This window comes from Anolis sagrei, chromosome 1 (genome assembly GCF_037176765.1).
Source record: "Anolis sagrei isolate rAnoSag1 chromosome 1, rAnoSag1.mat, whole genome shotgun sequence".
NCBI classification, from domain to species: Eukaryota; Metazoa; Chordata; class Lepidosauria; order Squamata; family Dactyloidae; genus Anolis; species Anolis sagrei.
The window spans coordinates 291,608,889-291,625,465 of record NC_090021.1 but is presented as its reverse complement, the minus strand read 5'-3'; the positions used below and the strand labels follow the sequence as shown (position 1 = coordinate 291,625,465).

At 39.5% G+C, this 16,577-nt stretch overlaps 1 protein-coding gene across 1 annotated transcript; it reads right to left on the bottom strand.

Annotated features, from left to right (window-relative positions):
• Positions 1-1,716: 1,716 nt before the first annotated feature.
• On the bottom strand, positions 1,717-5,033 carry LOC132761833 (fibrinogen-like protein 1-like protein). Its single transcript, XM_060754897.2, has 2 exons — positions 4,650-5,033; positions 1,717-2,434 (listed from the first exon to the last, which is right to left on the bottom strand). Exons 1-2 carry the CDS (start codon positions 4,795-4,797, stop codon positions 1,737-1,739), a joined length of 846 nt encoding a protein of 281 aa, XP_060610880.2. The 5' UTR covers positions 4,798-5,033; the 3' UTR covers positions 1,717-1,736.
• Between the last annotated feature and the right edge of the window lie 11,544 nt (positions 5,034-16,577).

Below are 16,577 nucleotides of genomic sequence, written 5' to 3'. Positions count from 1 at the left end.
TCATTTGCCTTCCTATAATCTTTGGAGTTCCTCTGATTCTACTGATACCTCACTCCTATGTACCTGTGGTACCATTTTGACTCCATAAGGACCATAACTGAGACAGCAATTGAGATAACGTAAGTAAGACTTGCAATAAATGGTTGCAATAGAGGCTGGATCTACACTGCTCTATATCTCAGGATATGATCCCAGATGATCTGCTTATCCCAGATGATCTGGCAGTGTAGTCTCATATAATCCACTCCAAAGCAGATAATCTGGGATCAGATACAGACACAGAGAGGTTCTATTCAAAATCCCAGCCACTGCCTTTAATTCTTCCTCTATGTTTTTCCATCTCGCTCCAACAGGCAATTAGCCTTCTGTACGCATTGAGCAGTGAGCTTTTATCAGAAAGTTAGCATTCTTAGAATTTTGACCTAAGACATTTTTCCACTCCTGTAACCTTCAGTACTCCCCTTGGTCTCTTGATAGTCCTCTGGGTGTATCATTGGAGCTGATTTGGCCACAAAATATGAGTAATCCTGATAACTATAAACAGTTTATTAAGTACTGTTTACCATAAATGCTTTTGTGGAAATAAGGAGGCTAAAATGATGACATGGGAATTTTTTTCTCCTCTAGAGTTAAAAAAATGAAACAAAGGAAGAAACTGCCATAAGTGATTATGTAAATTTAGATTTTGAATATTTTTTGTTATATGACAAAAAGCAAATTAGAACTTTTTAGCTATATGCAGCACAATATTCATGTCAACATGTATATACATCACTGCCCTCTGTTGGATGTAAAATATCTCTGATATGCAGATAATCCCAAACCCTTTTCATCAGCAATCAAAAAGGGTATCTGGCTATGGTTGTTTCTTCCTTTGGTACCAAATATCTTTTCCAACGATAGATTACTTAACGTGATCATCCCAAGGTCTATCTTTCTGTGGATCATTGTATTTGTTCAGAATTGTGGCCATGCTATTTTATAAAGAGAAAACATTGTTGGCCTCTTAAAAGTAACTATTTTATTGTACTGTGAACAATTACAGGTTAAAAGCCTACTTCATCACTTCATGCCTTGAAGGAAAGTCATACCTCAATAAACTATTTCAAAGGGATCATGAAGCTTTGCCACTTGAAATTAATTGTACGCTTTTCTTCCTTAGACAATAGCAACAGCTCAGCAATCCCAACTGGTATGAGCTTTGGAAGCTGAAAGAAAACTAGGAAAAGATTATATTCTTTCAAACAGATGGGAAAAGTAAAAGAAATTGCTGAGGGTCTCATGTGGTTTTTTTTCCCTGTTTCATAGTGTGACCTTCCTCATTTCAAATCAATGTAATACCTCTGCTTTATTTCTCACCAGTCTATCTTTATTTAAAGCATGTTATCTCTGAATATTTCTTTCCCCCCACCGCACCCCACTTTTCGCTGTTATTTCTTTCCACTCTACAGTCTGTGAATTTAATAAGCATGCGTTCTACATTTCAACTAGACAATCAATCTAGACAATTAATAATTTTCTCTTTGGTTGTCAATCAGAATTTAGAACTGGAATGGTAAGTGGAAAACAATGAATACATGTTGCAGCGCTTATTACCTTGTGATTTAATCTTGTACTTATACTGGATCTAATGTTATTCATATGTCCAGAACATATAACCAACAGAAGCATATTGTTTTTACATTCAGGTTAAAGAAATAGCACTTTTCTGTCTGAGATCAATTTTACAATGTTGTTTACAGTTCATCTTTCTGAGATGGACAAACTTTGGAACAGTCCTGACGGTAATCAACAGGTTTGACCATCATCCATGCATACTTGCACATATGTGTTTTGTTGCAGTCCTGTTGCCAGTAAATGACATTCTTGCGATTTAAATTTGCTCCAGCACATGCATCATACCACCAGCCCCCACCAGCAATACCATTGTACTCTAGTTTGGCACAGTTTTGGAAATAGTTGTCATTATCTCTGTCTTTTGTAGTGAACTTCTGGTTATCATGGAGATATGCTTCTGTATCCTGGCACAGAGCATCAATGGCACTACCTCTATACAGGCCAAGTCTGATCCTGTATTGGGATGATTCACTTTCTATGTGGAATGGTTCATATTCCCCCCACTTGATTTGAGCATTTAGGTCTACAAGTTTAATCCTAAGTGTGTATGGTGTCGCAGAGCTGGTCAACTGATGCATGTATTCATTTCCCAACCAGTAATTATCATCAATTGAGCCAAATCCATATTTGTAGTCCTGCCAAGTTCTATCAAAGTCTACTGTACTGTTGGCTGTAATATGCTGGATTACTGTCCAGCCACCATCTTGCATATTACAGTATACAGCAATGGGCTCCTTTGCTGGCTGAATGACATAAAGGCCATCTTTGGAGTTTTCTTCAGACTGTTTAAAAATCTCACTGCAGTCCCGTGGATATCCTGTACACAGTGAGAAAAGAAAATAACACTTAACACCCTATTTCAACCTTTGCCTGAAATACAGAAAGCATATTATCTAACAGGGATTTTAGATTGATAAAGTGTTCCCTCACTTATTGTGGGTGTACTGTTCCAGGACCACCCGCGATAGGTGAAAATCTGTGAAGTAGAGACTCTTTGCGCACTCGAGTGGGTGGAGTGTCCCTGCTTTGCAGCAGCCTCCTCCTTGCCACCCCCACTGCTCCCCACCTCAGAGGCCTCTTCCTCGCCAGGCTGGGTGCCCAAGCCTGGCACCCAGCCTGGCGAGGAAGGAGTGGGGAGGAGTGGAGCTGGCAAGGAGGATGATGCCACCACCAAGGCCTTCTTCAGCAGCGGCCTCCTCCTCGCCGCCTCCGCTGCTCCCTGCCTTGGAGGTCCCTTCCTCATCAGGCTGGGTGCCCAAGCCTGGCACCCAGCCTGGCAAGAAAGTAATGGGGAGCAGCAGCTATACAGTGTTCCCTTGCTGCTCCCCATGAAATAGCAAGCCCGCTATAAGCGAACCGCAAAGTAGCGAGGGAACCCTGTATATCATATCCTGTCATTGAGATTGTATGTGTGTGTTTGTCATATAACTTAGATTTAATTCCAAAAGTAGAAGAGAAAACAATGTATCGTGATCCCTTGTTGGCTAGTTGCTAATTCTGAGTATAGTATTCCGAAATAGTCTTGAGTATAAGGTTATGTTTTTTAAAAGAGAGTTTGTACATTCATGTAATTGAAAGGTGTATGAGATAAGTCTGCTTACATTCAGAGTATATAGTACAAATTTGGAATAGACCTTCATCCATCTCTCCTAACAAAACAAGGAATAGTGTTTCCGTTTCCCTCCTCTAGTGTATTTTAAGGTATTGATTTCTTCTCCACACATTATTTTTCCCAATACACAAGCCCACCTCCAAAGAATCTAAATAAACGCTGCAAACTAAAGCATCCAAAATAGTTTGCAATTTTGTTCCCTGCCCTGACTTGTCCCTTGACCAAACTTTGCACCAATATTACTCATTTAAGTCCTAGACACTATTTTGGAAGGATCAGGCCTGGTTAATACTTGGATTGGCGACAATCAATTAGTATCAGGTGCTGTAGGCTACATCACTGGAACAAACAGGCCAAAACCTTATGAAATTTGTGGAAGCGCCAAAAGTCTTGAAGGCATATAGACACGAGCAGGACAAGCTTACAGCTATTTTTATTGTGGATTTATAGTCAAAATATTGACTTTAGAGAATTTGGCTTAGTCATTGATTCCAGATAACTGGACACAAAGGAAATGTGGCAACCAAAAAGGGCTGTTTATTTAACATTACAAAATGCACACATATCTTTGTATTAAATAGCAAACTAAAAATTAAAACCATTTCCTCTGTTATTTATTAATTATAGTTGTATGTTTTGATTGCAAAATATTACTCAGAAGGCTATTATGAGGAAGAATCTAATAAAAATAAAGGCAAAGGTCTATATCCTCTATGTTTCCCACACATATATGAAGTTCCCTAAAAGATAAGGTTTGGAAAAGTTACTCCCGGGGTGCATTTATACTGTAGATTTAAAGCAATTTGCCATCACTTTCACTGTCATGGCTCAATGCTATGTAAAATGGGAAATGTGGTTTGATGAGGCACCAGCACTCTTCAGCAAAGACCACTAAAGACACTCAAGATTTTATTTATTTATTTATTTATTTATTTATTTATTTATTTACAGTATTTCTATATCACTTTTCTTATCCCTAGGGGGACTCGTAGCATTGAGCCATGACAGTTATAGTTGGGTCAAAATGCATTCATTTTATAGTGTAGATCAATGCTTCTCAACCTTTGGTCCTCCAGGTGTTTTGGACTCCAGCTCCCACAATGTCTAAAAGCTGGTAAAATGTCTTGGATTTCTGGGAGTTGAAGTCCAAAACATCTGGAAGACCAAAGGTTGGTAACTACTGGTGTAGATGCACCCTAGTCTCTCCTAGCCAATATACACAGCAGCCAAATTGGCTAGACCAATCTGGAAGCTGCAATTCAAAAAAGTAACTGCACTAAGCTCTGGAAAGGTCCAGCTAATGAGGTGATATCAATACAGTCTCAAACAAGATATACTTTAGCTTTTACTCAAAGAGAATATTCTCAGTCATTTTGGTTGACTAGAACACAGACATGAACACAAACTACATTCCTGGTACCTTCTGCATGAGCATTGATGAGTTTTCTATGCCCTCCAGTTGGCAGCATGTGTGAATTAGCAAGTTCCAATGCCTTTTCTGCATTTGTCCATGGTCCACATTGGAAAAGTAGCAGCAGAATACACCCCACTGAATTTTTGGGGTTCATTTCCACTCTTGAATAAACCTGTCACTTAGGTGGATGCTGGAAATCTAAGCAAGATTGACATTCTGTATTAAAACATTGATTGCCCACGGACAGGACTTTCTAAAGAGAAATTGAAACACATAGTCTCAACAGTCAAGAGCTGCCAAAAATGTCTTTCCTTTTCTTTTTTGTAAATTAGTTTTCCCCCGAAGCATGTCACATTGCATTTGTGACAGATCACTTCTTTGACATGTCATAAAAAAAGATGTTTCATCATCTTCTTATGATACTGATCAACACGATGTAACAGAACTGTATGGATGATAAGGGCTGATAGAAAATCATGTCAGGTCAGTGTTTCAGCTCTAAAAACACATCTCTTCTTTATTCAAACTGATGTGCTGCATTCCCTGAAATCATAGCTCAGGAAGGAAAAACTTGAGCATTCATAAATCCCAGCTCCAAGTCAGCTGTCTGCTGAGAGATCAGTTAATGCCGTACCACTGAAGAATATCCAAATAACAAATATCCAAAGAATATCCAAACCCATTCAGAAAACCTCATAGATGTCATAAGCTTTCAAACATTGCAATCTTAAAATCAATGTGTCACTTATATATAGTAATTTAAAATAATTGTTAGTGGCGTACAGTCATTAACCGCAACAGATTCTGAGATAAGATTGTTCAAGGTTATAGCCCACGGAATGGGGTCAAATCTGTGAAATTGGCTCTTGGATTTATAAAGGGTTTGAAAGAAGTATTGTACTTGCACTTTTTTCTTCTTCCCCCAATACCTACTTTTTCACAGTGAAATGATGTTTTGACTTGTTTACGGCACATAATATCATACACACACACACACACACACACACATACACATACAAATATATATATTCAATCTAAGCTTTAAATTTGGATTCAAAGACAAAGAATAAAGAAAGGCAACAGACGGCAGGGAGCACTTACCTTTCTTGTTCAAGCTGAAAGTGGGTAACTATACCTTCATCTAAGGGATAATCCTTTGAATATGTACTTTGACTACTGCTAAAGTTCAGGTGGTACAGCTCAGCCTTAGATCTCTATCTCAAACACAGAAGGCCAGCAGTTTTTGCAAGTCTTTATGATTCCAGAGTCTTTGGGCTGGTGGACTTTACTCTAACACATTGTATCCACGATTAAGTATCTTGAAAGGCCAAAGTTTCCTTCATCTGAAGAAAGATAATTCTGTGTATGTTTTTCTCCTCTGTGAATCTATTGTGTGCTATTGTGATGGGGACAATGAGCCAGATGAGCCAAGTACTAATCACTGCATGCCCAACATAGCCAGAAAGGTCCACATGGGAGAGAAAGCCTCGGGTGGTCAGGGGGTCTGATTGACACCTCTTGAGGCCCACATCTAGCAAGAAGCTTACTGGTAAATCCTTCAGCATTATAGCCTTATCCCTCCTTCTTGCTATTGCTGCTTGTTCACGACTCATCTGATCAAGTGAACAGAGCAGAAGTAAGACCAAAGCCTAGTGATTCCTGCTTGCCCCTTGTTAGAACTTGAGAAATGTTCCTTTAGTCTACAACTCCCAGGATCCTCTATCAAATATGATAATTGTCTATGGTGGCTGAGGGATTCTGTGAGCTATAATCCAAAAAGGGGATTTGCTTACAATTTTCCATGTTCAAGACAGCTTGGACACAAAAGGTAAAGACATTTGAACAAACAACAACAATCGTAACAAGTAAGAGATTGCTCCATTTGAGGAAATTTCCTGAGAGCATCTAATCGAAGACTTTCTCCAAATATGAAACCAATGCTAACAGCTATCTAAATGATAGTAGACAGAGATAGTAACAGTATACCATCCTTGGAGGTCAATGTTATAAATGTTTTTTTTAAAAAAAATCTTTATTTGGGTTAAAATATAAAATATATTTATCTTTAGTAATGCAGTTTTTAAAAAGGGAAATGAGAAACGGGGAAAGGATATGAGAAAATCAGTAGCTTTAGATAGCTAGTATAAGAATATAGTTAGAATTATTAAGATTTAAGAAAAAGAAGAATAGCAGTTGCTAAGTATGTGGGGGAGTGTAGAAATAAAGAGGAAAGCAGTGGGCGATATAAAAGCAGATAAGAGTATAGCACTTTTGACTTCCCGGTATCTTCTATGAGGTTCTTTCCTTTTCCTTTCCTTTTTCCTTCTTTGTTCTTTTTTATCTTGTTCTCCCTCTGTTTGTATTATCCATCTTTTTCTTTTTAGATAATTATTTTCATGTTCTTTTCTTTTATTAGATATGTTGTTACTTGTTTCCAGTCTGTGTCTGTCTTTGGTGTGCCCTTCTTTTTAGATAATAAATATGTCAGTTTATCCATATTTCTTATGTCTAGGATTTTTGTTAGCCACTCCATTTCTTCTTGAAGGGGAGGGTCTTCTTTTTTCCAATGTTTTGCGTATACTATTCTGGCTGCCGTTGTTAATAAAATAATAATTTATCTTTATTTTTGTCAATTTTTAAATGAGCCCCCAGTGGCGTAGTGGGTTAAACCCCTGTGCCAGGTTCTCAAGTCGCTCCTGACACGACAAATTTTTTTATTTAAATTATGTTTTCCAAGTAGGAAGGTTTCTGGTTTTCTAGGTATATCTATTTCCAACACTACTTATAGCACTTTTTGGATTTTCTTCCAATAGTTTGTTGCTTTATTACATGAGGAGTTATATACCATCTGTGGGCCGTTTTAATCCAGTTTTCTTTTAATTCCATCGCGCTTGTGTATTTTAATTTCTTGTTCCATATCTCTTTCCATTCCTCATTTTTATTGTTCTTCCTATATTTTAGCTGTTTTAGACAAGAGATTGAAATCTAACATAGAGCTTAATCCATACTTATGTAAAAATAAAATCTATGTTAGATTTCTGTCTCTTGTCTAAAACAGCTAAATTTTTATTAGATCAAATCTAGGCATCACCCAGTGTATTTATAGGGCTTATTAGAGAAATGTGAAAAGGACTGCAGCCTTAATTGCTTAAGGCGAGTATAAAACTTGCATGCTCAAAATAAACTGTGTTACGATTTCTGTTCCTTACATAGCACTTCCCAAAGAGACATCTCCAGGCATCAAATGCAGCAGAGTTTAATTTTACACAGGTCTCAAGCTGTGCATTGGTATTCCCTCTAAACTACAATATTGCAATACTGCCCAAGGGGAAAAAATAAAAAGGAAATTTAGAAATTTAAAATACAAGCACTGCTAGCTCTCCAACTTTACTGGGCATCAGCTGTTTCGGGAGAAGGAGGTCCATTCTGCAAGGTCCGTTGTAGCTGTTCTCTTAAACAAAAATATTGTACAGTTCCAAAATTTAAAGGCTGGTTTAGTATGCTATTACCTCCCTAATTACCAAATGGAAGGCAAGCTAGATGGAGGCAGTCTTAAGATTTTATAATATATGCTCCATATATGCACGTATAAAGCAGGAGGGAATTTAATTTTACATAATCAAAAATCTTGAGGTAGGGGGAGCAAAATCAGCTCCTCATCATGCTGAACTCCAGTACTTCAAGCCTTCTTCTTCCTTACTTTGTGCAAATGTTGTATCAGAGTTGGATAGGGACGAGGAATCTCAAGCAACAGAATATTTTGAGGTAAACCAGACTAATATGTTGCTGCTTTCACTGTTGCGTCTTTAAAAAAAATAGGATCTGTACCTGCTGTTTTATATGTGAATGGAGAAGCCATGTAGAGAAATTCATATGGTAGACCCACAATGTCTCATTTGGCCCTGAGGTGCTCTGATGCTTAGCACATCTCCACACACTCCTGTATGAAATGCTTTCCATTAACCACCTGAAGTGGGCTCTAGGGTGCCCACCAGTTGTTTCTTTCTCAATTAACATTCACATTTGCAGCAATCCTTTGAGGGGAAAAAAGACTCCAGAGTTTATTTTGCACTCACCTCTTTTCTTCCTTCTAGTTGGAAAAAAAAAAACAGAAGTTGAGTGGGAGGTTTAAGAATCAAATAGAAGAGGCAACTACAGTTCTGTTCTGACATCTCAGCTAAGCTGTCATTTTGTTATAACAGAAAACTCTTGAGGGTTTTGTATCATTCACATCCTTCTGCTTAGAAGCTCAGTGAGATTCCTCAAATCATGGCTGGTGGCTTCAGGTGGAGACCCAGGTAGAGGCACTTCAGCATTTGTTCATTCAGTCAACACCTACTTCCATGCCATCCCTGCTGGGTCAGTTGGGCGGCAGGGTGCTGATGGTCCAAATCCCAGCATTTCCTGAGAGGAGGTCCTGCTGTAGTGCCTGCTGCACCAAATTTCATGAAAAGGTTTATTCCAGGGTCTTTAGGCTGGATACATTTGGGTTCTGTAATCAGGCCAGTAAAAGCAAATCAATTCCGAGTATCCCTTGTCGAAGAAAACCATGAGGTCACACTATACATTAACAGACAACTTGATGGTACACAACACACACACACACACACAAAGTGACCTGCATAATTTTAAAACAAAATTCTCTTATTCTTCCGTGTTCTTTTTCCAGCTGCCCTCTGATTTTTCTAATAAGCTTAACCCTTTACTTAAGATATATATATATATATATATATATATATATATATATATAATCATGTGGAAAAAGTAGAAGAGAGGGCAGTATGGTTTCAAGCTTATGGAGAGATAGCTATTTTTTATTTGTCTCGGTACACACTCACTCTTTCTATATATGTATATGTGTGTGTTTGTATGCACAGAGATAGAGAGAGAGAGAATCAAGGAGTAAGGTATTTGGCCTCATTGTTGTCAACTATGCTAGCTTTCTCCCTCAATTGATATTTATTAATCGCAAAGAGAATGTTAAACATACTGCTATCACTCATTCTACCACCTACCTTACTGTCCGTTGTGCTTCCCCAGTCTCACCACAGTGAGCTGAAAATACAATAAAATAAGTGGCATCTAAATACTAGGAAGACATTTCTTTTTATTTATTTATTTACACTATTTCTACCCCGCCCATATCAGTCTGAAGGTAATTCAGGGCGGCGAACAGTCGGCACAATTCAATACCATATATAAAATACATACATCAATAAAAAATTTAAAAAAATCACATCACAATGTATCTAAAAGCATAAAAACAGTGAATGATAAAAAATTTAAAACTATGTCTTCATGTTCAGTCATCATTGGTTCAGTCATCTTAGCCGTTCTTAGGTCATTTTCAGCTTCAAGTTTGTCTAATTATGCTGAGGCTCCAAAAGCTTCCTCAAAAAGCAAAGTTTTCAGTTTTTTTTCAAAAGGTCATGAGGGAGGGGGCTAATCTAATATCCCTAGGCAGGGAGTTCCATAGCCAAGGGGCCACCACAGAGAAGGCCCTCTCTCTTGTCCCCACCAGATGTGCTTGTGAAGCAGGCAGGATTGAGAGCAGGGCCTCCTTCGACGATCTCAGCTTCCTGGTGGGTTCATAGGGAGATATGTGTTTGGATAGATAAGCTGTTTCTGACAGTAAGAGCTGTTTGACACCTGCCTCAGAGTTTGTTGGATGCTGATTATTCAGAGGTATTTAAACAGAGATTGGATGGGTATCTTTTGGGAGATATTCCTGGATAGCAGAAGGTTGGATTTATTCCTGGATAGCAGAAGGTTGGATCACATGTATCTTAAGATCATTTCCATGGACTTGTCGACACTTGTTTTAAACCCTGTACTTACCTCAAATCCAGTGCCGGCAGTCTGTAAGATGCCCAGGGACTTCTGAGGTGTATCTTGAGCTGGGGTCCCAAAATGAAGGCCTGTGGACTGGGTGCGACCCTCCATTTATCCAGCCCCCACCCTACATCTGAAATGACTTGAAGGTACACAACAACAACAATTAGTTTGACTCATTAGCCAAAAGCAGGGCCGTACTTCCCATTGAAATACTGGTAAGTTTATGTTGGTTAAAAGTGGTATTTACTTTATATTGTACTTCTCTTTTGTGGGTTTGTTTTTCACTCATAGCTCTACTTGAAGAAAATTCGGGAGATACTCTGAAGCTTCATGGCCACCCAGATAGCTGGATTGTGTCTATTTCAGCCTGATCCACTGTCTAAATACACACTGCTGTAATTGCAGAATGGGGTGGGACACCAGTGCAACTAGCAATTGGCAATTAGCAAGAAGGAGGAGGCCATTCTACCCTTGCTTACTGATTGCATGGGTGCACCATTATGATCTCAGCAGATGTGACTGGCTTTTGCACAGCTTCATGGCAAGTGACACACAGATAAGAAGATCGACTGGACCATCTAGATGTATGGCTCCTTATTCAGCTGGTATGTGCTGAATTCAGAACAGCTCTGGGGCAAAAATATCCCAGATTAACCTGCCCCATGTAGACATGGTCCAACTCTATGATTCTAAGCCAATGTGGCCACATTATAATCACAGGCTTCCTTCTGTACCTTGGACAGATATTTAGCAAGAATTATTTCAGTTACAAAACACACAATTCCCTCATGTGAAGTTGCTCAAAGAGCATATAGGCAAATTTCATATATTTATGCTTATGATATTCTCATATGAATAAAAGGAACTAATAGGTTGTGATTTACAAGTAAACAGTGTGGCAAAAGGATATACTACTTTAATATCCTAAGTTTTTTTAAAAAAAAAACATAATTATAAAGGTTTGCTTGTTTTCACATAGCTTATATGAATTTCTGTTTAGAAGGGTGACATAACAATAAAATGTACTAATATAAAACATCATTAAATATACTATGGGATATTATCAATGTGATATCATTTAAAGCAAGAAATATGCTATTATCACACAGTTCCTTTCAAAGCATTCATTTTGCCTTCCTAGGGGGCTGGCAAAGAAAACCTAGAGGAACCTACTTTGTGTATTGGTTTAGGTATTGGACTAGAAATCTGGATCCCAGGATTCAAATCCCCATCGAGTCACAAAGAGTCATTGGATGACCTTGGGTGACTCATACGCTCTGCAGTCAAAGGAAGAGGAAACCTCCTTTGAACAACTTTTGCCATGAAATCCCCATGATAGGTTTTCTTCTGAAATGACTTGAAGACACACAACAAGCACAAAAAAAGTCCAAACGAATCTCTTCAATCTGCCTGATTAATAATTTGCAGCATAGACTTAATAATGGGTGGGGACACTAAATGGAGGTTCATCACAGACGAATTGTCAGAATTGTCACTGCAAAAGATATCATTTGAAGACAGCTTATAGAAATGTCCTTTCTTTTGCTGCAGGTTGTTAGAGCAAGTTGCTTTATGCTGCCTTTCATTTTTAATGAGGCATCAGGACAGAAAAATGTTACATTTAACCATCAAAGAGACTTCAGAAATATTGTTTCGGCTTCAGTGAAGCCGGTAGCTTTTCACCAATATGCTGTTAAGAAACTGCAAGTCACACTCACACATATCCATTCTTCAATAGACTGCAAATCCACTAAAGCATACACCCCAACTGTTCCAATGCGGCAAGGGCAGTCATTTCTCAACCACCTTGCTTTTTAGCTGCTTTTAAAATCCTCCAGTTTCACTTTCCTCCTCCTCCTTCCTTTTGTTATTAGTTTAAGTCCATTGATGCAAACTGAATTCAACTTGCAAAAGTAGATTGCACTCAATTTTGCTGGAGTAGAGAGAGGAATGTACAGGATTTTACACTTCCCAGGAAGCTCAAACAAACACAAACCATGCCAGCCTTTTGTGTCTTTTTCCTTTTGCCATTTTGACCACATTCTGTTGCTTTGCTGCATCTACTGTATCCCATTTTTCATCTGTGAAATGTTAGAATTTATACTGATATACTTCCTTTTCCTTTCCTTTCCTTCATTTTGTTTAAATATATGCATTTGGAATATAAACTGAAGGAAAGTGGGGATATAAATCCAAAATTTCACTTAAAAAATGATAGTTTGTTTTAATGGTCAACGTATTTGTAAACTATGCTATTAAACTATGGTTTCAGCTTCAAAAGGAAAACTTACATCTTATTTTGGGAAGTTTAATTCTGCAAGTGTAGGAGAAGTTTGCCCATTTTACAATGTCAGCCTGTTATAATTGATGTCAAGCTACAAACCCCCTCCACTCTTGCAGAAAATTATGAACTGGATTTTTTTTTTTGTCGTGTCAGGAGCGACTTGAGGAACTGCAAGTCGCTTCTGGTGTGAGAGAATTGGCCGTCTGCAAGGACGTTGCCCAGGGGACGCCCGGATGATTTGATGTTTTTATCATCCTTGTGGGAGGCTTCTCTCATGTCCCCGCATGAGGAGCTGAAGCTGATAGAGGGAGCTCATCCGCCTCTCCCTGGATTCGAACCTGTGACCTGTCGGTCTTCAGTCCTGCCGGCACAGGGGTTTAACCCACTGTGCCACCAGGGGCTCCATGAACTGGATGAATCACTAGCGCAAACCCGGAGAGGACCTGCAGCAGAGGCAGGTCCAAGAGATACATTGTTTCAAACCCTGCTTTTCCCTCAAATTGTAAAACTATCCCCCAATAAAACGTATAATTTTACCCTATGCTTGCCTCTCTGTATCCTTCTTGACTTGCTTTTTTCTTTCTTTTCACTGCTGCTGCCAGCTTCTGCCCTTACAAACCATATAATCTCTGAACTAGATCTTCCTAACCCCTTCATCCCTGGCTGAGGTTCCCTGCCTTCTCACTCCTGAGCAAGCTCTCCTTTTTCCCTTTTGACTTTCCCTATGATACCCCTTGCATGTGTTCCCAACCTCTGGGTCAACCTCAAACCCCAAAGTCCTGGGCAATTGCTGCCCCTGGGACCCTTATGTGTGTGTGTGTTTAATATTTTTGTGTTTTATAATTTTATATATGACTCTTTAAAGCACTGGTTCTCAACCTGTGGGTCCCCAGATGTTTTGGACTTCAACTTCCAGAAACCCTAACAGCTGGGAAACTGGCTAGGATTTCTGGGAATTGTAGGCCAAAACACCTGGGGACTCACTGGTTGAGAAACACTGCTTTAGAATATGAAGCCACCTTGGTAACCTTTCACCAACACACTGTGACCCAGATTTCCTCCTGTGTCTTCTGGGTCATCACGTCAACAATGGACTCAAACAATCAGGATCTCCAGGATCAATAGAACCAGCTGAACAAAAGATTACTGTACCCTGAATTGGGCCAACCTTCTTTTGTGCCAGCCACATGGACAAAGGACTCACAATCACCCAGGCATCTTTCCTAGCATTTGGGGAAGTTCTGCCACTGTTTTCCCTGATTGCCATACCCCTTTCCCAAGGATGGATCATCTAATCTTATCCTGAACAATATACTGAGATGGACACAATGGGCACTAGTGCCCTGGGCACTAGACTCAAACGTTGAGGACTTATAGGACCATTACACAGACAGTAAAACCCATGGGACCACAAGGACCCTCTTTGTTTGTCTTGAGGTTGAGACATGATAAAATGGTAAAGGTAAAGATTTCCCTGACATTAAGTCTAGTCGTGTCCAACTCTTGTGGGGGAGGGTACTCATTTCCATTTCTAAGCCAAAGAGCTGGTAATCCAATCATAAAATTATGTCTCCTTCTGTTCCACTGGTTACCCTGCCCCTTGCCAGCCATTGGAGAGCAGTAATCTGCATTGGAAGTGGGGGAATGCTCCCTGATTGGCTGCCAGGGGTCACCGCCCTTCCACATGGAGGGAACCCTTCCAGGTGCTTGTGAATCAAGGCTGGCTCCCAGTCAACGCAAAACCAGCCCCTGCTAGGCGAGCGCACGAAAAATAAAAGACTTACAGTATAAAAAGGTATGTTTTATCTTGCAAAACATATCAGCTTCTTTGAGAGGCTTACCGCTGGCTGTCATCTTTTCTGGCCACATCAATAAAGTACCTCTGTGGCTTCTGCTTCAACTGGTGAGACTCCTTTAATTGGGAATTTTGAGTTTTCGCTTTAAGCCTCACAAGGCACGGACTCAGTTTCCTCGTTCTGGACCTCACTATGCGCGAAGTGCCCTAAATAACATGGTCAAGTCTGCCCACTTTTATTTTGTTTTGTTAATGTCTTCGCTGTCCAGTTGGGTAAGAGAAGATGCCAGGGATAAAATGACTTCAGTTGTTTTTCTCAGGGCGGATGCAGCCCCCATATCATTGCCTGGCTACCATCTGTCAACTATCAGTGACGAAAAATGTTAGGGATCTCTTTAAGACACAGGAATTAAGATTTAGGATTTAAGAAAGGAATAAAAGTTATAACAATAAATCAATTAAACATCAATTGATTTGGCATGAAAAAAATGGGGGATGCTAGTTCATTCGTCTGTATGACTGTTTTGTGCCATTTAATAAAATAAAAACAAGAATAAAATGCCATGAAATTTGTATGTGTGTGAGAGAGGGGGGGGGGGGGAGAGACAGACAAATGAATGTCCAAACTCCTGAAATTGCCTCAGGAACTGCAAGAGAAGCTGGCAGGATAAGATAACTGCTACAAATGTGCATTTTCCATTGCAGCTCTTTAATGGATTATACTTGGGAAAGTGGGAACTCCTACACACATGTGCAAGAACTTTGCTAAATTGGACTACTGTTAATTTAAATGCGAGTTGACCTTTTACACTAGGCATAGTAGTTAGGAAAATAGGGAGGTGAAGGTGCTTTATCTCCATCCTCTTATTTATGAGCAATTCTTAAACTCTTTCTTTTTATCCAATTAAATGAATTGTCTCTCAAAATGTTGCTATTTTGTCTGACATTATTAGATTATATGATAACCTAACAATGATATGGAGGCTGCAACAAAATGTTGTATTGTGAAGTATTCTGTTCAGGATGCTATGTTCCAGTTCTCTCTTTGCGCATGTACACACACACACACACAACAGTTGACGTTTCATGGTCCCACCACTTGCTTACACATTATTTCTCCTGCATTATTTCTTTCTTCTACAAAATGTAGGCTTTCCCCAAGTTACTTAATATCTACATCTCGTCGAAGGATGACTTTGTTTGGGCTATATGTCCATTGGAAACAGGATGTGAAGACTATACCTGTGTGTGTGTGTGTGTTCAAAGATGACTATAGACTTCCACCTTCCTAAACCTTTGGGAGCCGAGGCACACTTTCTGAATTAATATTGAAGCCAGAATTCACTCTTGCTCTAAAACGGGAATATGTTAAGGGTCAGAAGGATCAGTCCCCTGAGGAACACTTCCTTACAGTGTTTCTTTTACATGAGTCACTGTTCTGGGCATGCCTCCCAACTGGAAGGATGTGAACACAAAGCTGTGATTCATGTAGTGATGTGGCACATAACCTCCTCCGGGATTAGATAATTCTGCTGCATCTTTGTATCAAGAGCAAGTGAATAATCCAATTGCACTTGATGTAGAGAAGTGGCAGGATTATCGCCCCACCCTCAAGATAAAGTCAGAAAAAGGAAAAGCACTAGAACCTAGTGTGTTTTTCTGCCTTTGGTTTAGCCATTGATGTCTCATAGCCCTTCAGCAGTTCTCAAGAGGGACACACTAGAAAATATTGCTCCTCTGTTGCTTGTTTTCACACTGGGTTTGATATATCATGTAGAAATTTGAGTTAGTAGTACAAAAGCTTCTGGAGAACTCTCCTTTTGCACAAAGATATAATATCAGCCATGTCCAAAGTAGTGCACAGAATTCTTGAACAAACCAAGTTTCAGGTGAGTTTTGCTGCTGCTACTGATGATACTTCAGCTACACTGCACTCAGGCCCGTAGCCAGGCTTTTGTTTCGGGGGAGGGGGGGCTGAGTTTGGTTTGGGGGTGGGGGGGGGCTGAATCTGAGTGAAAGA